We start from the raw sequence: 24,170 nt of genomic DNA, 5'->3' as shown, positions 1-24,170 counted from the left end.
ATGCGTGTGATCCGTAGCACTGCTGTTTGCAGCGAAGCGTGTATCAGCATGGGGCTGGAAGAGGAGGGGTGTGTCTCGATGTGTGTGTCTGTGTGTTTGTGTCTACACTGATTGACGTCACAGACGCCCACTCATTTCCATCTTGTCTGCGTGTCGGAGAGAATAGATCCCCATCTGCATCCAGCTCTTCTCCCTGCACACTTCCTCTTCCCTTTGCTTTCTCTCCACCCCCCCCCCCCCCTTCTTCCTTACCTCCCGTCACTTTCTCTTCCTCTCCCTCTCATCCTCGCTCTTCCCATTCACTCGCTCTTGTACATCCCACCCCTATAGAGAGCACTGAGCCAAGCAGATAAACAAGGGAGTTGAACACAAACAATTAGAGACATCCAGCCAGCAGCAGCATCCTCTCACAGTAGCATGTTAGAGAACTACCAAACATCTGCTCCCTTCAAGCATCACTGAGGTCAGGTCAGGTGGGGGGGCTTTGTGCCCATTACCTAAAATGAGTGTAAATGATTGTGTGTATGGGGGTGCGCATATTGCCTTGTTGTTTTTTCTGTTATTCTCTGTGTGTTTGTGTGCGAGAATGTGCGCTAGTGTGACATTTTTTCCCCACAACAAATGCTCATCCACATCCAAACACTGGTATCCGTGGTGATGAAAAGACATCATTTAAGTCACTTCCTCGTAAAAGGTCATCCTCATCCTTTACACCGAGATTATCCTCCCCCTTGTACTACACAGCACAGACACGCACAGAAATGCACGTACACACAGCCACACACACACACACTCACACTCACACACACACACTCACTCCCTTCGCCCCCGCATGCGAGAATTTGACCAGGATTATGAGGACAGTAGATGTGAATGGAGGGGATGGGAAGGGGAGGGGAGGGTCTGGAAATGCGTGGGATGACAGAACAGGATATGAGCATGTTTAAAAATGAAAAAGCTATTTTAGTCAACATATCAAAACATATCAGAGAATCAGAGAGGACACGAGTGTGCCGGCCGGGGCTTTGTGCAGGGTTCTGGGGGACAACTCTATAGTGAATACTCAGACCAGACAGTAGAAAGTGACAGAGGCGGAAGAACAAGACAGATCAAGCAGGTAGACAAGCAGATGGGCAGGCAGACAGACAGACAGACAGACAGACAGACCAACGTACAGGCAGGCGAATGGAAAGACAGGCTGAGCAACAAGCAGGAGTTGCATAGAGATGAATAGTCAGATAAACGCAGAGGGACATAAAACGAGATTAGAGTAATTAGCTGTTTGATGTCAGAGTGCCTTAGGAGAGGGCTGCATGCATGTGCCTGTGTGTGTGTGTGTGTGTGTGTGTGTGTGTGTCTGAATCCCAGTATCAAAGCAGTTAACGAGTCAGAGAGCTTGATCACAGGAGACAGGATGAATGGCTGGATCAATGAAGGTGTAGAAGCCCGAAGAATATCAGAAGGAGTGCAGAGATGAAAGAAGGTGGAAGAGAAAAGAGAGACCACCTTGGCTGAGATCAGAAACTTTCTGTCTGATCAATAATGTATTTCCTTTCACCGCCCCCGCTGCCCTGCGCCTCATCAATACCTCACAAAAAGGACACATAATGTACACAGACTGGGAGCTGTTGTTGTAGGAGAATTTGCTCTTAAATGAACTGTCTGGTTAAATAAAGAAACACCCGCATCAAATAGATGACGCTGACAAAGGATTAAAAGAAAATATGAAGGGACTCGGGGGATTTGTCAATGAAAGAGGAGATGAGGGATTTTGGAATGCCTGGAGGGATCCTTTTTTTTTTTTTTTTATTTAAAAACACGACGTTTGATGTACTGTATCATCATATTATTTGTGATCTGTCTCCTATTATTCAATGCTATCAACCGAATACGCCTCTGGTAAAATAATACATGTAATACAGAAGTAAAGACAATGTAAAAAGCTCAACTGGGTGCCGTGAGCAAAGCCAAGCGCCTCAGCAGCAAAGATAGGTCAAGACTGCCATCTAGTGGCGATGTGCTGCAACAGCGCCCTCCACACAACAAAATATCGACAAAATGGAGCCCGTGCCTCGGCCATGACAATGCAGGTCAGATGGTCTCTAACTGCTGCAGATGATCTACACTCAGCGGAGGCAAATATTGAAACTAACAGGACATCACATTCTCTGGAAAATGCAGGCAATGATGCATCACTAAGTAAACACTCACAGCTGATGTGTTGGACAGTAGGCCTGCTGCAGTGAGATTTATATCCAACCCCTAGAAAGGGATTAGAAATTGATTTTTTTTTTTTACACAAAGAGGATTGCAGATCGAATTCACCACAAATAAAACATGTTGCTTCACATATTTCAATTAACGGCCACATGTAGGCTTCTGTAGGTGGTGTGAGGTCAAAAGGATATAGGCTACAGCAGACTGCACTAGGCACACACACACAAACATACACACACACACACACACACACACACACACACACACACACACACACACGCACACACACACACACACACAATGTAAAACAATTTGCACAGCCAATGCTGGAGGCAAATGCACACACACAAAGCTCAGAGTAAGCAGCCCATTGAAAGTCTGTTCGCTTGATGTGGCCGCACATGCACTTTCACATGCCCAATCCACACACGCCTGACACACACTAATGCATGCAGCCTTACATGTATGTACTGAATATGGGGCTCACCTTATAGAAAAGCAAAACAACATTAAAGGTCTGGTGATATGATTGAAGGTTGTGGTGAATGTGGGTCATAGCACTCACGCTTCGCATCTTGCAGAGTCTTTGTGTTTGTCTCTGAGCGTGCTTGTGTGTGTATGTGTGTGTGTGTGTGTGTGTAAAGCCTAAAGGGGAACAAAGATTCTGGCAGGACAGGATAGGACTCCCATGAGGCCTTGCGCTGGCACCGTCTGCTCCTTCAGCCGGTATAGGCCTCCATAGGAGAGGCGAGACAATTTCAAGGCCGTGTCATCTTTTACACAGGATGCTGCCCCGCACTATTCTTCCCCTCTGTCCTGTGATACTGACATGGTGGGAACATACAAGGTAGGCTCCACTAGAGGCCTTCATTCAGTTGATGAGTTCAGTATATAATGACCTTTAGGTGAATGTTGTAGCGATAGACAGCAAGTACAAAGCAGCAGGGTGAAGGATGAAGAATGAAGGAGCAAGTGTCTGTGGACTTCCCTTCAGATCCTTAGAATATCTCAAGCATATTTAATACAATGTTACAAACACAAATATGAATGTGTGTGTGTGTGTGTGTGTGTGTGTGTGTGTGTGTGTGTGTTTGTGTTTGTGTCAAAGCCAATTCACACATCAGTGAAACAAATCTCCTGGCCATGGTTTGTTTGAAGCCAATAGTGGACATATGATCCAGATCTTAAATACTCAGCTAACAAATGCAGATCTATGTTTGGAGAATCAATGAACTTCCACTCTGGTAAGACAAGCACAGCAAATAACCGGGAGGAATGGGCTCCGTTAGTCAGAATCTGTATCCTGAAGCAGCGGTCTCAAAGGAAATGTCAGGTAGAGCTACTCTGAGAATACATTACAGGCAGATTTCATTTAGTCAAGGAGGTCACAGCAAACTGTGGCTGCACGCCATGTATTTACCGGATCTGGTTGTTTTTCCATGTTGTAACATTTTTATTGCACTTGTAAGATCTGACGAGGAACTTGAAACGAAAGCGACCCCAACCACAGACTTGAAGCCTCACCCTTCTCTAAGTGATACAAAGCTTTTGATTTCTAGGTTGTACCTGCGCCCATTTCCATCTAAGAACTAGTAACCGTGCACATTAAGGACGTCTGGTTATACATCTTTTATTATACTCCTTGGATAGTTTTAATGTGGGCTAAACACGGAAATGCTTTCAGATCTGGTTAATTATGAAGATAGCATTAGATAGTATTAGGTTGGCAGTGTTGAGTTTCATTTCAAGATGATACCCATGTGTGAAAATACTGATGCCTTGTCTTGCAAAAATGATCGCTGGAATCAAAGTAAATCACACTTTATGAGCTTTATGAGTCGAGTCATGCTTTCAAAAAAGTTAAAGTTAAAACTTGGGGATAGATTCATGTTTTTTTTAATATTTGCTTGTAAATTTCAGGGAGCATGTCTTTTTTTCTTCCAAAATGTTTTGGAACAAGATCTTTGAATTTTAATAAACATTGTGCCTTCTTTGATGCTTTTAATGTGCCGTCTTTGAGAAAATCCCATCAACTTGCATCACACTGTATCGTTCAAAAAAACAGAGACTCGAGACGTCAGTTCGAGGAAAATTCCCAGGACTTCTTTTTATTAAGAGAATTCCAGAACATAAGAGAGGGACCAGACACCTGCATTTGTCAGAGAAGGTTCCAAATTCAATCATTTAAAAAAACCAGAGTGTTTAGAAAAGCTGACATGACAGCATGGATGGAGCAGGAGCTGTTTTACACGCAGGGTCGTCTAGGAGACAGGTCAGAGGCATCGCTGTTCCCGGAATGTTTCACATGTTCGTCTTCCTCTTTCTTATGGACAACACGCTTCAACACGCTTTTAACACGATTCAATGAAAAAACAGGACCATGAGACAGAAGCAAGGGAACTCACTGCACATTTAGAGGTCTAAAAGAATCACCCATATACATGGTTGAACCGTTAATAAAACATGGATAGAGGCTGAACTGTAGGGGAGGAAAGGTCTAATCTGTGGAGGAGCGGGGAGGGGGAAGATCGGGGAGGAGAAAAAACACAGGAATACACAACTCACGACATAGCCAATCCGGCAGGGACGCACTTTCTACACCAAACAAGCCTTCAACAATCATGAAATGCCATTTAAAAAAGATTTTAGTGTGTTCATCTTGCTTGCAGACACTTGATATGACCACTGCAAATCTGCAAGGCGCTCCATAATCAGCTTTGCTTTTTGTGCTAAAAATCTGTACGGATACTTATAAAATCATTGATAAAAATATTCCTCTGTTAACAATACGCCTTGGAGGGAAACCATGTGAGAGACTTGGGGGGGCTGGCTGGCTGGCTGGGGGTTCGGGGTCAGGGGTCGTAGAGGAGGAGGAAGCTTGGGCAGTGGTGCTACTCGGACTTGGCCTCCTCCTTGGCCTCCTCAGGAGCTGCCTCCACCTGCGGGACGGAGGGGGAGAGGACAAGGTCACGACACAGAACTCCACACAGAGTTTCTACGACTGTTGCTCTGGTGTTTATCCCAAAGTCTAAGGTGTAAAAGTGTTGGATGGATGAAGTTTTTAAGTCTACACACCTCGTTGGTCTTGGCCTCTCCATTCTCAGAGTGGTTTTCCTCGTTGGCCTCTGCCTCGGCATTCTCCTTCGCCTTCTTGGTCTTCTTGTCCTCCTTCTTGTCGTTCACTGCCTTCTCTTTCTGCGAGGGTCACAGAACGGGCCGTTAGCAGGCTGAATATTCAATACTCACACTACCTGTTGTTCCCCCCCCCCCCCCTAGTTCAGCTAAGTCTTTGTTGTGGGGGTGTAGAGACTGAAATTAAGAACCGGAAAAGTATCTCAATCTCTTACCTTTGCTGCCTTCTTAACCTTTGGTTCCGGCTTGGGTGGGGCCGGTTTCTGTGGGGAAAAAAAGGAGGGAAACAGGGATAAAACAGTTGTACTTAAATACGCAATTTCTTTCTTGACTATTTTACAATCTCTTTTTTTTTGCCTCTAAAAGGCACTGGAAGACTGAAGGCTCCTTTGATGCAGTTTTTAAATGGGCAGCAAAGAATCAAGGACAGATAGTGATTCTTGAATGGAAACCTCTTCCAATAAAAACACATAAGAAGCCTGTTGACTGAAGCGGCTGTTTGTTTCAAGCCTTCTAACATTAAGATGATCCTTCGTAAATGAGTTAACTGTGGAATTTAAACCGTCTCTGAGCAGAAATGTTTTGTAAAATTGCAGAACATAACTTTAATTATTCTGAATCTCTTCATTATGCCATTAATTTGTAATATGTCGATATTAGAGTTGGATACATCGGCTTATTTGTTAATTACCAGACCAGCAGGTCTTACTTGCTATAAAGTAATTGTTCATCAGGTTTCAACTGTGTGTTAAGTAATTATGTAAGCTTTATAAGAAATTATATTCAATTCTGATGTGATTTAGTAAACTTTACTATTGTCTGCAGCTCTACTTGAGTTTTTAAATACTGTTAACTAGTTTTTAAAGTTTATTATGTAAAAATCATGTGTTTTGTAGTTTTTCATTGCTGCAAATCAAATTAAAGTAGGTTTTTAAAATAAAAGCTAGTTGTACACTTGCTTTTGTTTCTTTTGTTTCTGTTACTTAACAGGTTAACTAATTAGTCACATGTGTGTGACTACTTTTTAGGTTTTTACTGGCTTTCATATGTTTACTAACTGCCTCTGTGAATGTAAATGAGCAGTGGTGAGTTTGTATGTAAAGCTTCTTACCGCTGATAACCGAGCTGATCTCCTCTTGGGCTGAAACAGAACAAAAATGGTTATCATGGGCTCTTTATTTAGATTAGGACTGTATTCACAACACTGTACCTTTGAATTCTATACAAACATACTTTATTCTTGAAAAAGCCCTGGAATATCTCACATACTGATTAAAATTTTATTTAATCAAATCTATGATGTGTAATTTATTGTGCCCTCCTCTTACCTCCTCCTTGGCCTCATCTGTTCCCTGCAAATGAAAAACACAAATATAAAAGGTTAAATCAAAGTAAAGAAAAATTAGTAGCATTTAGAGAGTTACTGGCCTTTATATTAACAATAAGCATTTGCTAAATGCTTCAGGCACATATTACGAGTAATCACAAAGCAGTTGAGAAAACTTTTTAGTTTCATATGAAAACACAAATTTATTTCCAAAACACATAGTTTTAAAGGATTATAACCCAGAAATTTTGGGTTAGTGCGTTATTTCAGAAATAGGCTGTGAGAGCAGAGCCATGTGGGCTTCTGAACCCAGATTTTGAGGGCCCAGGCCCTGCTTTTCTCTTTTACTCCCCCATCTCTTTCTCTCATTCAGTGCATGGAGCTCAGATTTGAAAGCTGGCGCGGGAGGCTTTCAGAGGGGGAGGGACCAGCTAAGACTCAGCGGCGCCACCACGCGGCAGAGCCACGCCATCGCAGCCATTTGGGACTACGAACAAAGAGAGAAAATATATAATTTTATCGAAATGCGACGGCAAATGTTTGTTTTTGCGGTCAAAATGCAAAGTAAAGGCACTAATGCATTTTCTAGTGACACTTTTAGGCGGTTTGAGGGCCGATTGGCGATAAGTGAAGCGTTTGTTCTCGGTAGGTCGGCGAGGAAGGTGGACAAGAGCTGCAAAGCATGGCTGCTGCTTGTGCTTTAACTGCATGGAGACCGAAAGAGACTTCTGACTCCCCAAAGGACAGCGGCTGTTAGGAGAAAACAGGATTTATAGCCTGTGCCCGAGCAGGAAAATATTCATTCCAACACAAAAAAAATATACATTATATCTAGAAAATAGGCAAAAATTATCAGCGATGTAGAGACGTTATAAATTAGGTTATAATTAAGTAATGTCTCAGAGGGATGTCTTCACAATCATTTGCATTGCATTAATAGCTGATATTCCAACCAAACAATTTTCATTATTTTCAGAATACATACCTTTCTCTTGGGCATGTTGATCTCCTGGAGATTTTCTTACAAATACAACTAAAAACTGTTTTTTTTAGTGGGTTCAGTGCATGTGAAGACGAGTGTCTCCCTTATGCTCGGCAGTGTAGTAAACACACAGGAACAGAGAGGCGAGTGGTTGAATGGGGGGAGGGGTGCGGCTAAAGGCATGATTGATAGGCTCTGGGCCAATCAGGTGACGCCATTCGGAGCTGCAGAACACTTGGAATTTTGGAGCCGGTGATGTTCTGGGGTCTGCGCGAATGGCTTCTTGCAGAGATAGATGGGAGGAAGCCTGCAAGAATGAAAGGATTGCATTCGAGGACATATTGCCTAGATACAAGTGTGTTCAATTATTCTCAGAGGCCGTAAGCCTATGTGTGTGTACCGTTACACAAACCCGACGTCAGACAACACGCTCCATGAATTGCATGCATCCTTTGCCTGTGCTGGCTTAGTGTAAAACCAGGACTAACATCTGCAGCACCGAACAAGGGGGAAAATTCACGATTAATGCACTTCGTGTTTGAGTCCAATATGGCGCCCACTCCTCTCCGACACATTTTTTGTTTGTCAGTCGGCTTTCCTAAATTCATTTGAAGAAAAGGCTTGCGTCGTCTGCCACAGACGCCTGTAGGTGGCCACAAAGCCCTATGTAATGAACGAGCCCGCTCAGACGGCGCTTCTAGTGGCAGAGCTTGTTACACAAAGCGCGCAGAACTATTGAAAATCACAGCAGGTCTCTTTCTCTGTTGTCTGGCCACCATCATGCAAGTATACCGGCATTTGCAATAGCCTAATATCTATAACAAAGCAGATCTGCAATTGTAAGGTATATAGACAGTCGACCTGGTTATTGGCCCCATACCAAAACACTATTCAAGCAGACAATGGGTCGATGGTGAAACATTTAGACAATATAAGTCTGTTCTACTGCCACTAGGGTAGGCCTATTGCGCCTCTATGCGTGCGCGTGTGTGTATGTGTGTGTGTGCGCGCTACAAAGAGAGAGAGAGAGAGGGAGAGAGAGAGGAGAAGGGGCGGGGAGGGAGTAGAGGCGGAGGAGGAATGCAAGCTCCATCCAGTGTTGAGAACAGGAGCATTTGCGCAGACAGTCTGCGCTGCCTACAACAGACAGGATTTTGGTCTGGAAGTTTTTTGCCCCATTGCCGAACAATCGCCTGCAAAGTGTCTGCAAGGAGCGAGACTATCACAGCTTACTGGACCGACGTCAACATCGGGGATTTAACATGGTGATCAAAGTGTACATAGCATCGTCCTCTGGCTCCACTTCGGTAAGGGAAAAAAAAAGAAAGAAGGTGTGCTCTCAGCATGGTTTTGTGTGGTTTGTATGGCTTTAACTGATTCCTTCCACAGCACCAGACGCTTGTTAGGCAATAGGAGCATGACGGCAATTGAAGTTTTATTGAAGTCACTAACTGATGTGCATCAAATTGTCATCAGTCATCCTCCCTGTCTGGAGTGGTCTGACTCATCAGTAAAGCGTACTGGTCTGCTCTCTTCAAGACTTTGGACACAGGTGGAGTCTCTCTCTCTTTATCTCTCCCTCTCTCTCTCTCTCTCTCTCTCTCTTCACCTCTCTCTCCCTTCACTAACTTTGCCATAGAGAAAGAGAGAGAGAGAGAAAGAGAGAGAGAGAGAGAGAGAGAGAGAGAGAGAGGAGGACAGGAACTCTAGCAGAGGAAGTTCACGTCTGTGGTGCAGCTCTGTTACTCAGGAACTCTAAATAAGGGAAGTAGTGTGTGCTCTCTCAGCTGTGGTTTGACACTGTGTTTCCTGGCATGACAATTTAGTGCTTCTCACCCCGAGCTATTCTGAATAACAGGCAACACACAGAGCACAGTTAGCCACTAAAATGTACACAAAAACCTCTGTCACCTGATGGCCCTGCACTCAGTTTATATGTTTGTTAAGGGGGAGAGTTGTAAACTGTTGACTTGCTCTAGAAAGGAGGGAGGGTTGTGGGAGAGTTTGTATACCCTCTTGAGTGTTCCCTCCAGTCTCCTGCAGCCCGGAGGACCTTGAGCTTCAGGCTTGCCGGTTCCACCCAGAGTAGAGAGGAATGATGGTGATGCAATTCTCCAGGGCCTTCAGATATGCAGCTGCAGCTCAGGAACACTTCTACCCTGTTTCAGACTTGTTGGAGGTCTGGATCGATACCGACCAAGGCTTTAATTCTGCCCATGATATGCTATACTTGTTATAAAATATGATTCGTGCATACAGCTACCGCAAGGTTGTTATCATAATTGGTGACATGAAATATTACTGCTGCAAAACTGTTTGTTAGCCTGAATTTGAAAGGGTTCTAATGGAAATGGTACAGAAATAGCAACTAGTAAATCTAGCCCAGTACTTCAAATCCATAAACTCCCTTCCTGTGGTCACAGTTGAAAAGTCACTTGAAGTTAAAGTAAGTTGTCATGTGGTTTAGGTCTTATTTAGGAATATTTACCTTCATCAAGCCATTGCTGTTACAGTTTTCAGACCAGTGCACATACACAGAGGAAGAGGACTATGTGACGTGATCAAACACAGAGACTCTTTTCAGTCGGGTAGAGTTGAATAACTTTATTGCCCTTACAGTGAATGAAATTTGCAAAGGCTCAGCAGTCTTGCAGGGCAGGAACTTTCTGTTTAGTCAGAGTGGTGAAGAGTTAAGAGCCACCCATGCAGCACCATCGCTGCACCGGAGCTCGCCCGGGGAGTGCATTACCTCATTGATTTGTCTTTAGTAGAGTAAATGCATATGTCTGCCAGAGCACTGTATTATGCGTAAACATACAGTACGTACGTGCATGAGCCTGCATGCACATGCATATATACACACGCACGTACACACATGCACAGATGGACAGGCATGCACTTGCACGCTCACACTCGCATCACCATTCTGTTAGTTGGGAAATTAACAGCAGCATTATAGATAGTATAGATAGATATAGATAGATATAGTTACTCTACTGACTAAACTGAAGAGTTTCTGTATCCACATCCACAATATGTCTGTTTTACCATGATCTGCTATAGGGTAGAGTGACTCATTTCTTTTATAGGATTTACTCCATGTCTATGATTTATTTAGAAATGTATTTTGAAAAGGTCTCCATGCTATTAGAACGTCTTACTCTAATGTAATACATTTCTACTCAGTCCTATGGGAAGCAATTACTGAATGACAAATTGTGGTGTAACCTCTGCCCTCAGCAATTACAGTACACAAACTTGCAGTTTGATTGCATCAGCGCCTATAAAACACTGTGATCACATTCCAGCGGTGTCTGCTGCTGATTTAATCACTCTAATCTAGCTAAGCATGTGAATTTAACAATAGTCTGTCAATTAAACAGGGGAGAAGTATAGGAGTATTGGGAAAGAGGCAACAACAGCTGAAGTCTTTGCTCCACTGAGGAAATGATTGCAGGTCAGTGAGAGAGAAAGTTGAAAGTTAGCCAGAGGAATGTATTAGATTCAACACTTGACCAGCCACAAGAGTCAGCACTATTCAGACAGCTGTATTTTCTAAAGACAGCAAGTTCTATGACCACAACCATAAAGGAACCGTGCTTAGTGTTAAAGAGAACATTTGAATAGCTTTCGGTGCTTATTGGTGTTACGTAGAATCTGATACATATAGCACCAAAAAGTCACCAAAAATGGTTCTATATAGCACAAAAAGGCTCTGCTATGATCAAGGCCATCGAACATCTGAAAAGCCATATTTTCTAGAGTTTAAGGCCTAGGGAGCAAAACCCTCTGGTTTATAATATAATCCCTTGCTGATTCACAATAGACTTCCTTCATACCTACATGTATGCCTACAAGGTAGTTTAGTGTTTGAGGTGAACATCCTATAACTAAAACGCAACATCAGCAGCTATGTGTCCTTTTGAAGTGTCCTTGAGCAAGACCCCTGACCCCTGACCCCTGACCTGTCCCGTCCCCAGAGGTGCCTCTTGTGGAGGGCGGTACCTCTGTAAACTGACTGACAGCCGATGTCCTCATATTTCCACTCCAGTAATGTGAAGCAGTGTGCTTGAGTCACCTGAAGAAATGGTGTTATGACTCACTATGAATTCGCTAGAGAGACTTCTAGTGTTACAGACTAGGCTATGTTGTGGTGAAGATTAAGTCATACCTACCCATAGCCCTATCTAGACTAAAGCCTAGCTATGGCCTAAACACTCAAAAACCTTTGAAGAATAATGCCTCCTCAGTGATATTTGGACGCATCTGTGAGAGAATCAAACCATGCTTTCCTGTTTCACCTGGTTCTCAGGTTACTCTCAGGCCAGAGAATCATTTGAATATGAAAAACAGGAATTATCCTTTAAACGCACACTGGTACACACACACACGCACACACTTAACAGTGTATATACTGGCTCCACTGGTGATGTCATGGAAGGCCAACTTGCATATTTCTGTGAAAAGAGGCAAAGTCACCGACCAGCATCACAGCACACATTTTACTACCTCATTTCCATTTCTGCACTGCAACCACACTATCAGACACCTCCCTTATTGCCACAATAAACTCACTAGAATTCAGCAGTAACTTGAGACCCATTGTGTTCCTGTGTGTATGTCTGTGTGTGCGTGTGTGTGTGTGTGTGTGTGAGTCCAAGTATTCTGCTCTCACTGATTTACTGCTCTTCCACTGTGGGTTTTAGTTTAGGCTTTAGTTGGATGAGTGTTGCCATTCCTCTGGTTGAAGAGAGAGATAACACAGACAGTGAGTCATCAGTGTGTGACAGGTCAGTTTTGGCCTCTTGTCTTTGAATGTTCACCTTTAGGCAGCAGTGAGGGAACTCCAGCCAAGGCAGTATAGTCTAATTCTGTTTTGTAATGATGTTGTAATGCTGACTGAGCTCAGGATTGGGTGGAGGCTATTGCTAGTAACAGTAGTCTGGCCAGTCTGTTACTATTAGTCTGTTACTGCAAAATGTCCTGCTATGCCGCTGTAAGCTTGTAGCTGTCAACACAAATCAGATCAAATCCAATCAAACCAAACCTTTATCCCTTATAAACACAGGGCTGGGGTCGATTCACTTCCAGCTCCATCAATCCAGGAAGTGGATTTTCCTTCATTGCAAAACTGGAAATCTTGAGCCATAAGAAAGAAACCTACAAAGATTATTTTGAAAATGAAGGCTTTTCTTATGTAAATTGCAGATTCAATGTACATTTTCAACTGAGTGAATTCAAAGTGAATTGACCCCAACTCTGAGTTGACATAATTGATTGAATCAGTCTCCACAGTATTGATCTAAGCCTGTGTTGCGGATACAGTGCATCCGGTCAATAGCTGCCATTGTCTGACAGCAGTTAATGCCTGAGTTCTGACCTTTTTTCAGGGATTGATTAGGTCTGGATCTGATCTATCTCACAGGCCTGCCACTCCAAGCCAATGACAAATAGTTAATTATAACCAAAGATCAAAGGTTGTAGATTCTTTGAACACAGCAGTGCTTTTCTCAGGTGCTAGTTAGAGCCAAAATAATTATCCATACAGCAGTAGAAGTATTCTACTGCAAGCTGAGAGGCCTACATCACTTAGTCTCCTCATAGCAATAATAAATACATTGGAGCAAACAATGTATATATTGTATATTGACAGTTGTGTAACAGGTCGGAAACCTTTCAGTGTACAGAAGAAAACTCACATTGTTGCATGAACAACCAAAAGCTAGTTGTGATCATTCCAGACCCCGTCCTGTGGATCACTTGTATTGGAGAAATACAATCATTCAGTGCTAGGTGTAGTTCTTCCACGTGTGTGTGTGTGGACTGTCTTGGAGGTGAGATAACACACCTGATGACATAATTAAAGTGTCAGCTCAGTCCTGATAAAACGTGTAACAGCAGCCAGTAAATTCCAGATCTGGGCCAAATAGTATTTGCAAGTGATTCACAGTGTTTGTTTCAACCGTTGCCACATATAACAAAATGGGTTCCAGAGTTTAGAAAATCACAGGAAAATATTTGAAAGTCAGTTTAGTGTACTTTAATGTGATTTACAACTTATCTGGCATTGTTTTAATTGTCCTGATGTAGTAAAAACCCATTCATCTATTACTCCAAGCAGGTTAAAACACATGCTCAGAACTACTGACTGACCCATGCCTGATTAAATCCTTGCCCGTGCATTATGTTTGGTTCAGTGTCAATATAGATTTGAATGTTACTAGGTAAGCCATATCTGTATGAATATTACTCACTGTGTGTGATAGCATGGCAAGATAATTATGGAAATCAAGACTTTTTGAAGTTGAGTAATACAGGTCCTGCCTGTTCACTGGCTGAAGGCCTGACTCTGGTCCACCAGTTACTCATTACTCATTACTGTTAGTTACTCATCAGTCTCTCTCTGTCTTTCTCCCTCTGTCTCTCTACTAAAGACTGAAGAGTCACTTTCCCTCAGCATTCCAGAGAGATAGATAGATACGGAGAGAATAATACAAGACAAGAGGAGAAGAGTGGTTGTTTATTACCACACCCAAAACTAGGGGCAGTCGAAGGCTGTTTCCAGCCACACTAAACTCATCAGAAGCTCCGCTCAAGACACCAGAGAGCAGTGCAAAGAGCTAAAGGGGCAGAGGAGGGAATACTCGCTGTGCAATTAGAGTTAGGGGCAGATGGCATCTGGCCAATTTCCCCTGCAAATTAATTTCGCTTGGCAACAGTACAATGCAGGCTTGTTGAGGGAATGGCGGGAGAGCACCGAAGGGAAGCAGAGAAGAAGAGAGGAGGAAAAGTCTAAGCAGCAGTAATGTCTGCAATTTAGGAATTTAAGCTTGTTCTATTGTCATTGTGGATAAGAGTGTCAGCTTATTGCCCAAAATGTTTAATGCAAATGTAAGTCAGAGAAAAGAGAAGGCATGGACAGGCGAGATGAAGGAGTAAGAGTGAAGAGGAGAGCACAGAGATAGAGGAGCTCAGTTCCTCTCACAGCAGGCTGGGCAGATTCTTCCATTAGAGAGAGGTTTGTGTGTGTGTGTGTGTGCGTGCGTGTGTGTGTGTGCGTGTGTGCGTGCGTGCGTGTGTTTAGAGAGAGAGAGGGAGAAAGTGAGTTTGAGCTCATGGCATTCCACATGGTTGCTTTGTCCAGTGCTGGTTTCCAGAGCAGGTGGGGAGAGTTGGCTCAGGACTTTGGCCTTGGTACTACAACTGTCATTTAATGATTCAAACCGTGGAACCGCTAATCTACCACATACCATTGTCAACTCACTCATTTCCATGCCTCAGTTTTGTGTCAACAGATGGCTGTTTAATAATCCACCTGTCTGTCTGCCGCGCACCATAAAGCTGGGAGGAGTCCTGTCTGCCTCACATGGAATTGGCTGGCCAGACAGACACATAGGCAATACATACATTATTTTAATTTGTTTATCATGAGGTTTAAGTCAACATCAGGTCACATCTTAGTTTCATGTTAGGAATGTGTGCATGTGTACGTGTGTGTGTGTGTGTGTGTGTGTGTGTGTGTGTGTGTGTGTGCAGAGCAGAGGCTGGATCTCCTTGTAGCAGGCCTTATTTGGCGTGTGTTTGACCAGTTACCTCCTCTCGAGTCCCAGAGGAGCTCTTGTTTCCGTCTGGCCTTGTAGGGCCATCCTCCCCCTTATACACACCCACCGAGACCTCATTGGACCACAATTTCATATACTAAGTCAGATTCTCCCTACAGGACACACACACACACACACACACACACACACACACACATGCATACACACAAAGAGACAGAAGCATGAACAACACACAGACAAGCACAAATCTTCTGTATTACTGGACCAGAACCTACTACTGTCTCTCCATACTGTTGTTTCTTGTCTGTATCTTTCCATGAGAACTTTGGTTTGAGGTTTTGGTTTGGGGTATTTGGTGACATAACATCCAAAGAATACCAGTGATGATACTCCAAATGGGGCAGGATCCCATAGGGTATCAATGTGTTGTCCTTGATACACTCTGTGTCTTTGTTTCATGTTGAGTTGTAGAGCTGGTTATCTGATGAAAAGCTCATTGTTTTGTATTGTTAACATTTCAAAGGTTTCACAAATGAGAAAAGACACAAATGAGAGAAGACACAACATTAAATCTGCCTTTTCTGGGATGGAGGTGCCTGTGAAAAATAGACAATTCTGCATGAAAAGTCCCACATAGTGCGAAGATAGCAACTTTTTAATACATATTGCTCACTTTGTTTTAAACTGACATGTTTTGACACTGTGTCTTATGAGCTTATGTAGTTTGAATTTGCATCCACTTTTCTTCTCTCCTGTGGATGGACTTGGAAGTCAAGTGTGCCAATCACAACAACAGGAGGGAAGAAAAGTGGGTGCAAGGACACGATGTTGTAATATGTCATTTTCCATCAATAAAGTGAGCATTATGTATTAAAAAGGAAGATTGTGGTGGCAGTCCGTTCGTGGGAGTTGCTGTCTCTCTCTCACTATCTGGGATTTTTCTTGCAGATATAACATCACATCTGTTCCTCCTTCCTTAGCCTCGTCCAAGTTCACCCTCTTCTGCAGTCCTCTTCCATCACTTCATTCAGTTGTCAACAAGTGGTATCTTAGTAACAGGCCAGCTAGCGGTTTCTGTTGTCTAGTTTCTCACAGGAGCAAAGAAGCGTCTTCATTTTTTACAGCAGAATGGCGACAGTATGGTGGACCAAGGCCTTATGGCGGCTCATATTGCTGAAGATAACACACTCAGAGCATCCGTTTGGCGCGCTATGACTAACCGACAACTTCCCCTCGCTCACCCTGCTCCTCTCCTCTCCTCTCCCCCACAGATTAAGAAGCAGCAGCAGGATGTGTTGGGCTTCCTGGCGGCCAATAAGATCGAGTTCGAGGAGTGTGACATCGCAGCCAACGAGGACAACAGGAAGTGGATGAGAGAGAACGTTCCCGAGGAATCGAGGCCGGCCGCGGGGAATCCCCTCCCCCCGCAGATCTTTAACGAAAGCAAATATTGCGGGGTGAGAGAGGCACATACACACACACACCCACACTCGCAAGGAATGACATGGGATTGTTCACGCGTTTACTACTCTAATAGCTCAGATATTCGCTGACATGTACCCTACCCTTCTGTCCTATCATAGCAGACACTAGATTACTCCCATCAGACAGACACAGGGCCTTTAGCCTCCGTGCAGCGAGGCATCATAATGCAGCTAATGGGTGGCTGGAAGTAAAGTTGGTAATGGAGGATGTGCTGTATTGAATGTCACAGACAAAGAATAGAACATTCCCCAGGATACTTGCAGCTGTAGGGCCCTATTGAAAAACCTCTGTTTGTTTGTGTGTGTGTGTGTGGGAGAGAGAGAGAGAGGGAAAACAAAGGAATGAGAATGTGTGAGAGAGAACAAGAATGAGAGAGACCGCATACAACCAAACAGTAAATGGGTGAATGTGTAAACCTGTTTACTCGCCTTCTCAGAGACAATACCTGCCTATCAGATTCACTACTGACTCTGAGTCCTATCCTTGGACAAATAACACAGCCTCTAAAAAAAATCTGACAGCGACTGTCTCACAAAGATCAGGGTGTTTTCACCACTGCTCACATGCTCGGCCCCCCCCAGGCGCTGATCCAAAGTCTGCTTCGAATTATCATTCCCAAAAAGGTCGTAGTTCAGATTTAGGTAAGGCGATCCTCGATCGATCCGAGCCTCTAAAGTTCTCCGTCCTCCTCTCTCTCGCAGGACTACGAGGCCTTCTTCGATGCCAGAGAGGACAACGCTGTGTATGCATTTCTGGGTCTGACTGCTCCGCCGGGCTCTAAGGTAAAAAGCTTCTTCTCAACCGAAAACAAACACACACAGATAGCGGTCCCATCTTTGCACTACATTCCTAGAGTCTAACCACACTGCCTGTAACACTTCCTTATATATAATCACAGTATGATGTCCATATAGAAAGCACACATATTACATAATACATCTGTTCATGATATCCTTACACCCAGGCAGGCCTCCTCTCCTGTCCCCCTCTCTCTCCTGCACCCTGGCTCCTCCTCTCTGTCACCGGAGGAACTGCAGAGAGGTGTGCCAGTTACCATAGAAACAGAGGGGTTTTCCTCTGTTGTGTTGTAATGTAGAGGATACATAAACCAATATCCTCCATTTTAATATAACACTCTCTCTCTCTCTCTCCCTCCCCTCCTCTCGTCATCCCTCCTCTTCCTTTCACACCTCTCCTTTCTGTCTCTCACTTCTCTCTCTCTCTCTCCTCTCTCTCTCCTCTCTCTCTCTCTCTCTCTCTCTCTCTCTCTGTCTCTCTCTCTCCCTCTCTTTCCAGGAGGCTGAGGCTCTAGCAAAGAGACAACAGCTGTAGCTTTACAGTGTTTCTACCTGAGACCTCAGGCCTAGACCCGGACCTAGACGTAGACCCAGACCCAGACCTGGACCCAGACTCAGACAGACCTGGAATAGATCCAGACAAAGTAACAAAAAAAAAAAAAAAAGCAACATTTCACTCAACTTATGGATATGTGGGTGGTTTTTAACTTCTTCCTGTATGTTTTTTTTATTAATCTGTGTTCAGCTGTGCCTTGTCAGCTGTAGTGAGAGGAGGTACTAAAGCAGAGCATGATGAGTTCACCGGGAACGGTTCTGCTTCCTGCCATTAACCTCAGCCCACTAAACCTATTGGCCTAATGACATGTCAATCATCCATCAGCATGAATGTGAACAGGCGGGCAAGACATTCTGTAGTTCCCTGTTTGAGAACGCACCATCAGACACAATAAAATGTACACACTTTCATAATCGTAACACAGACCCGTAAATTGTCCCACAGTATAGTACATCAGCTCCATCTATATTGGCATGAGCTTCTAAAAAAGTGGTCTCCATTTAGTCAAAATCTTATGGAGACAGTATAATTCAACACAACAGGATTAATCAATGTATTGTTGAATAAGTTGTTATCTGCTGAATCCTGGAAACTTTGTGACAAATTCATTCAAAAAAGACTGGATCAGTGTGTCATACCAGTCATGTCATAGCCAAAAATGCAGCACCTTCTGTAGGAGTTATATGTTAAGAGTCCCATTCTCTATGTTTTTATTTACTTAATATTGTCTTAATGCTGTTTTAATAGCAAACCGTTTTCTATGAGATGATATATGTTTAAAAAAAAAAAATGATAATACATGCCAAAATCTACACGTCTGTAAAGGTAGAGGGATGTGAGATGGATTTTTGTTTGTTTGTTTTATGGAAGTGAGATAGCTGTTTTGTTTTGCTGTAAGCATTCAGTTTCACATTGTGTTGGTACTATAAGCAAGTTCAATCTTAGATTAGTTCATATCTTCTCTGGACAAAATAAAACTACAAATACAACTGCAAACCTGGCTCTCAGTACTTTTCCTATCTTGAATGTAGTCATGCATGAAATAATGAAGTTACAATAATGATACAGTCAAACAAAATTCCTTCTGTTTCCTAATAATAAAGTGTTATTTTTTATGTATAATAAAGGATTTTAAGTTTACAGAATCTGACTCATTTTTCATAGGCATGTTTAACGTGTGGTTTTATTGGTATCAAAATATAGGCATTCTGACTGACAGTAGGTAGAAGCCAATACTTCCAGTTTCGTAGAGTTGCTGATATTTCTGCTTTGTCACATCCTCAAGATATTCCCCAAAATGTTATTCAGCCACTTAAATTATGGCCTGGACTTATAATATCAGTATCGACATTTTGGAAGCCAATTCACTGTTCTCTTTTTTTCTCAACCATGACTTTCATTTATAGATTAATAAGGGAAGTATATGCGTATGGATGAGTGGGTGTGGGTGGAGGGGCCAAGTCTCCATTGCAGAAGTGAAAGAGGCCAGTTGAGCTACATAATTATATACGCAATGGCACTGTCGCAGTAGTGCTCAAGACTAACAGCGATAAGAAGCAGTAGGCGGTAAAAAGAGCGATAGAAAGAAAGAAAGAAAGAAGACAGCCAGCCAGTGCCATGCTGGGCGAAGGGTTTCTCAGAGTGCTGCGGTACAGGGAGGAGAGAAGGCTCGTCTCTGCTACCAAGACACACAGAACACAGACACAAAGTCACCGTATGGATCCTTTCAACGGAGTTCCCCCTGGCTCAAACTCAGGCCCACACACACTTTCAACAGCACCAGGTAAGGAGCCATAATACTACTACCCCCACCCAAATGTTGTAATATATATAGCAAACTACCGACTGATGTAATGTGAGGTCTAACTTGCCATATGGACTCACATACATGAACTTTAACTTGACGCAATCTAGATCCCCTTGGTCCCTCGGATAGAAATAGAAATTATTTCTTCTTTTGTCAGATGTAATATTAATCTTAACGATGATTTCTTACCATATAGCAAAAATGTAAAAAACAAAAACAAAAAACATCTCAGTAATCAGTTTATTTTTTGTGAACAGGTCCAAACAAGGAAGAGCTAGGCCCCACCCAAAGCCAGGGACTGAGTGTAGTGTCTCAGACTGTTGTTGGTGTCTCAATCCCTGGCTGTTCACCAGTCGTCACCCTGGACCCTGACCTGTCAGTTGGCCTAGACTCCTGTAGTCTCCTGCAACATTATCCAGACCTACGGCTGGGGCAGGAGACGGGGGAGCTGGGTGACCCACCCAGCCCACTGAGAGGCAGCATTCCTGGGTACGGTTCTTCAGCTCAGCCCCCTCTCTCTGGAGCTCCCTGTCATTCAGTACGCATTAACCACCACCAGCAGCAGCAAGGGGAGCTGGGGTCTTCAGTACCTGACCAGGGTTATCTGGTTATGGGGGCCAGTGTAACCACCAGCCTGGATCTGCCTGGGTCAGGACTGGAGCCTATGTCTAACTCTGTGCTGAACGGGCTTTTGGAGAAGCAGCTGGAAGAAGTGTACCTCCAGCATCTGACGGACAGCCTGGCCCGATGCAACTCCCATCTGGGGAACAGCCTCCTGCACGGCCTGGTGCCTCCGCCGCAGCCAAGCAGCCAGCGGCAGGGACCAGACTCACTGGAGGCTGGGCTGGAAGACGGGCCAGCAGGGGAAGGTGGCAAGAAGATTAGTTATCTGAGTACACAGAATTTAGCTCCCTGCTCATCCAACTTTAGCTCCCCCGTGCTACGGATTTCAGAGACTGAGAGTGCTCATCTGCAGTGACACACACACACACACACACACACACAAACCCTGCAAAAGTTGGACTGCATATGTAAATGTAATGCTCAGCTGCCCTCTTTTACTTCCGCACTTCTGCACAGCCGAGTTTACACACACACACACATGCACAAACACACACCTGGGACTTAATACAACTGCAGTTAAATAATTTAAAGCATGCTTTCCGCTGTAGTTTTTCAGTTTTAAGTATTCTGTCCCATTTGGTTTCCCAAATTAACACAATGTGTTTGTTTACTGTCTTGTTGAAATGATGCTTCATATTTACTTGCTCACATATGCCATCTGCTGTTGGATTTTAGTACTGCATCATCCTGAATTTGCCCGTTATACATTAGAATTTTATTGTATTGACATTTATAAGTGCATGTGTGTAAGGTAGCCTATTGAATATATCAAACACAACTGTTATCTAGTGTAAGCTTATACTGCATATAAGAAACCATTGTAAATAGAGATGTAATATAAGTTAACCCCTCTGAGACCTAAGCACTGATACAAAGAATTAAAAATAAAATAATCATTAAATCATGAATAGTTGTTTTAGCCTCCCAATGAACAAATTAAGAAGGTTTTTTTTGTTTTCCCTATTCTGGCATTTCTAGGAGCATTTTTTGTCTCTGTTTGTTTAACTTAGGAAATGTTATGTTGGGCCTTAATGGTGGTTACCAAATATCATCCCACCACTTTTCCATGGGATGTGGGATGGTAGAAACAAAATGGCTGCTAATACTATCTGTGAAATTGCGTAAAAGTAATGGTTTGCAACAGGAGAGTGTTCTGAATGTGCTGACACAAATATATGAATACCTGTGGAGTCTATGTGGTATAACTGTGAATATGAATTTATACACATATTACAAGTAGCATAGCAGTTTCGTATTACAATGGATCAAGCTGAAGTAAATATGGGAGATCTCGGGTTTTTGTGCTGTAATTTCTCAGCTTCATGACAAAGGTCAGAGGGCCTCCCAGGCTGTGGCACATCCACATCTGCAGGTCCAGGTCTAAAGAGAGGATGGTATAGATACCCTTCGTCTTGGGACATTCCACCGTGTAGAAAAAGTTCACATTAGCATGATCCAGTGGACAAATGGGGTCACAGAGGACTTTTGAAGAGGCTTTGTCTAAAACCGTCCAGATGTTTCCTATGGCAGCAGGGTGTAACTGCAAGCTCACAGGAAGCTTCAATCTCAAGTGTTCTTGAGCAAAACGCTGAACCTGCTCCTGACAGCACTCTGCTCTGAAATGTGTTCATGTCTGTCTACCAGGAATATATGAAGAAACTAATTCCTAATCACACCATGTATAACAAAGCGAATGAACTGATTAAAAACAGAGAAAAAAAAATCCAAACTTAAAATTAACTTCATTATTGATGTGTAAATAATGTTATTAAAATTACCTCAAGGTTTAAAAGTGATGTGACAGAAATTGCATTTTATTTACTGTAATGTTACAGTTGATTTTTCAAGTAATGAAAAGTTTCATTTAGACTCGAGATTTCTACTGAAATGTCAGGTGTTTTTTTTTTGTTTGCTTGTTTTTTAGAAAGATGGCTAAATTTACTCATATGTTGTTGTTGAAAAGACCAGTTAAAGAGATGGCAGGCATGACGTCAACCTAGACAAAATTGTCCTTGTTGAAAAAGGCTCAGTTTGAGTGAATGAAGGTAAAGTAGTGTTTGTACTGGTTGTACTGTGGAAACGGTCTCCACTCCCACAGCTATCACTGAAGAGTCCATTAGAGCACTTAAATCTGAAATGCTCCAAAGCAGCTGTTCAGCGGCCAGCAGTACAAGATTGTGGTTTTCCTTAGTAGCTCTTGGGTGTTTTGATTTGATTTATTCATCTCCCAAGGATAAATTCCCTTTTCTCCCTCCCCCTTTTGTTTCTATTTAATTTTATCAGATTGACATTTGCAAATGATCTGAAAATCAAGAAATGAAGACCTTAATCCTGAGATAGATGCTGCAACAGACAAGGCCAACATTAGAAAGTGTGATTGGACACTGTCAGCTCAAATCTGTCAAACACAGAAACCCTCATCGAACTTCTAATTTCCATCTTTTTCCACAGATGAATGAATTGGCCTACGTTTCCAAAAACCCCACCTTTATCTCAGTGTCAGTCAGTGGATCCAGATTACCTTCTCTGTGTGTGCTTTAGGAAACCCAGCTGTGAAGATCTGTGCCACACAAGTAAAAGATTAGATCTGAGCAGGCAAATGCACAATAAACCCGCAGGCTATTACAGCAGGTGCCCTTGAAGAAACTACAGACTCAACACCCACCCAAACAGGGCGCATGGTGGAAATAGCTGAGTCAAAGCCTGGCAGGCTCAAGTACATCCTCTCTCAATTGCTTCTTTGGGTATTTTAGCAAGGATTTGTTGTGAAAGAATGTGTATCATTTAAATCCTCAAAACATTGAAAGGCAGGGATTCCTCATCATTCTTTTGCCTTCTTCTCTTGCCTTATTCACATTAAACAACAGTCTGTGTCAGGGTTTGAGTCCTCAGAGCCCACTCCTCAAGTTAAAAACAACCTCTTCCACAGGTGTTGGGCTCCAGAGTTGAGGAGCCATGGCAGTGTCTTCACATCCTCCACCACTATGTTGTTTACCAGGTAGCTGTCAGCGTAGCCCAGCTGATCCCAGATCAACTGTCATCGTCTAACTGACCAGTTAGAGGATGAGGTTGGCACAAACATGCTCTCTCCTCACTAAACTCACATTTAGCGATAAACTAGTGGAGGACATCCTCACCCAGTTCATGATGAAACTGCATCTGGTAAATGATACTGGTGTGCAGCAGCTGAGTCAGCAGGACCTGCTTGAGATGTATGCACAAAGGCTCTTTAGCTATTTTTAATATTTTTTGGAATGACAAATGCCTTAGAGTCCAGATGCGTGTTGTGACCCCGGAGATCCTGAGGAGAGTCCCAGCCGTTGCTGTGGATACCAAACTGTGCCCTCCTCTCTGTATCAGCAGGCACCTGGCAGCACTGCAGCTTTATGACACTTTGTTTGAATAAATGAATTAATGATTTGATATTTGATATGATATATGATATTTAGGGTCACGTGGTACAGAAGTCTATCCCAGCATGCCTTGGGCAGAAGGCAGGACAGGTCACCAGTCCATCACAGGGCTAACACAGATACACAGACAATTCCCACCTATGGGTAATTTAGAGTCTTGAGTCCACCTGACTTTCGGGTCTTTGGGAAAATCGGAGCACCAAGAGGAAACCCACGTGAACACAGGAAGACTGGGGCCGGGAATCAAACCAGGACTGTGAGGCGACAG

At 43.3% G+C, this 24,170-nt stretch overlaps 3 protein-coding genes across 3 annotated transcripts; 2 read left to right on the top strand and 1 right to left on the bottom strand.

Annotated features, from left to right (window-relative positions):
* Positions 1 to 4,298: 4,298 nt before the first annotated feature.
* On the bottom strand, positions 4,299 to 7,792 carry hmgn6 (high mobility group nucleosome binding domain 6). The gene is made up of 6 exons (XM_078289315.1): positions 7,662 to 7,792; positions 6,678 to 6,701; positions 6,461 to 6,490; positions 5,565 to 5,612; positions 5,293 to 5,412; positions 4,299 to 5,156 (listed from the first exon to the last, which is right to left on the bottom strand). The coding sequence occupies exons 1-6, from the start codon at positions 7,674 to 7,676 to the stop codon at positions 5,109 to 5,111; spliced, it is 285 nt and encodes a 94-aa protein (XP_078145441.1). The 5' UTR covers positions 7,677 to 7,792; the 3' UTR covers positions 4,299 to 5,108.
* A 944-nt stretch (positions 7,793 to 8,736) lies between these two features.
* sh3bgrl (SH3 domain binding glutamate-rich protein like) lies at positions 8,737 to 19,190 on the top strand. The gene is made up of 4 exons (XM_071923887.2): positions 8,737 to 8,965; positions 16,492 to 16,677; positions 17,407 to 17,487; positions 18,002 to 19,190. Exons 1-4 carry the CDS (start codon positions 8,921 to 8,923, stop codon positions 18,035 to 18,037), a joined length of 348 nt encoding a protein of 115 aa, XP_071779988.1. The 5' UTR covers positions 8,737 to 8,920; the 3' UTR covers positions 18,038 to 19,190.
* Positions 19,191 to 19,604: 414 nt separating this feature from the next.
* LOC139930654 (uncharacterized) lies at positions 19,605 to 21,371 on the top strand. Its single transcript, XM_071923886.2, has 2 exons — positions 19,605 to 19,841; positions 20,123 to 21,371. Exons 1-2 carry the CDS (start codon positions 19,676 to 19,678, stop codon positions 20,842 to 20,844), a joined length of 888 nt encoding a protein of 295 aa, XP_071779987.1. The 5' UTR covers positions 19,605 to 19,675; the 3' UTR covers positions 20,845 to 21,371.
* Positions 21,372 to 24,170: the final 2,799 nt, after the last annotated feature.

This window comes from Centroberyx gerrardi, chromosome 16 (assembly GCF_048128805.1).
Source record: "Centroberyx gerrardi isolate f3 chromosome 16, fCenGer3.hap1.cur.20231027, whole genome shotgun sequence".
Lineage (NCBI taxonomy): Eukaryota > Metazoa > Chordata > Actinopteri > Beryciformes > Berycidae > Centroberyx > Centroberyx gerrardi.
The sequence above is the reverse complement of the archived record's forward strand: the minus strand, read 5'-3'. Positions and strand labels throughout refer to the sequence as shown.

What these genes read in the sequence shown, in the direction of transcription:
- hmgn6 (XM_078289315.1), bottom strand. An exon ending in CAGATGAGGCCAAGGAGGAG is followed by an intron (nt 6,491 to 6,677) that starts GTAAGAGGAGGG and finishes GTTCTGTTTCAG; the next exon opens with CCCAAGAGGAGATCAGCTCG. An exon ending in GATCAGCTCGGTTATCAGCG is followed by an intron (nt 5,613 to 6,460) that starts GTAAGAAGCTTT and finishes TTTTCCCCACAG; the next exon opens with AAACCGGCCCCACCCAAGCC.
- LOC139930654 (XM_071923886.2), top strand. Translation starts at nt 19,676, where the DNA reads ATGCTGGGCGAAGGGTTTCTCAGAGTGCTGCGGTACAGGGAGGAGAGA. An exon ending in CACACTTTCAACAGCACCAG is followed by an intron (nt 19,842 to 20,122) that starts GTAAGGAGCCAT and finishes TTTTGTGAACAG; the next exon opens with GTCCAAACAAGGAAGAGCTA.
- sh3bgrl (XM_071923887.2), top strand. Translation starts at nt 8,921, where the DNA reads ATGGTGATCAAAGTGTACATAGCATCGTCCTCTGGCTCCACTTCG. An exon ending in CGTCCTCTGGCTCCACTTCG is followed by an intron (nt 8,966 to 16,491) that starts GTAAGGGAAAAA and finishes TCTCCCCCACAG; the next exon opens with ATTAAGAAGCAGCAGCAGGA. An exon ending in CTGCTCCGCCGGGCTCTAAG is followed by an intron (nt 17,488 to 18,001) that starts GTAAAAAGCTTC and finishes CTCTCTTTCCAG; the next exon opens with GAGGCTGAGGCTCTAGCAAA.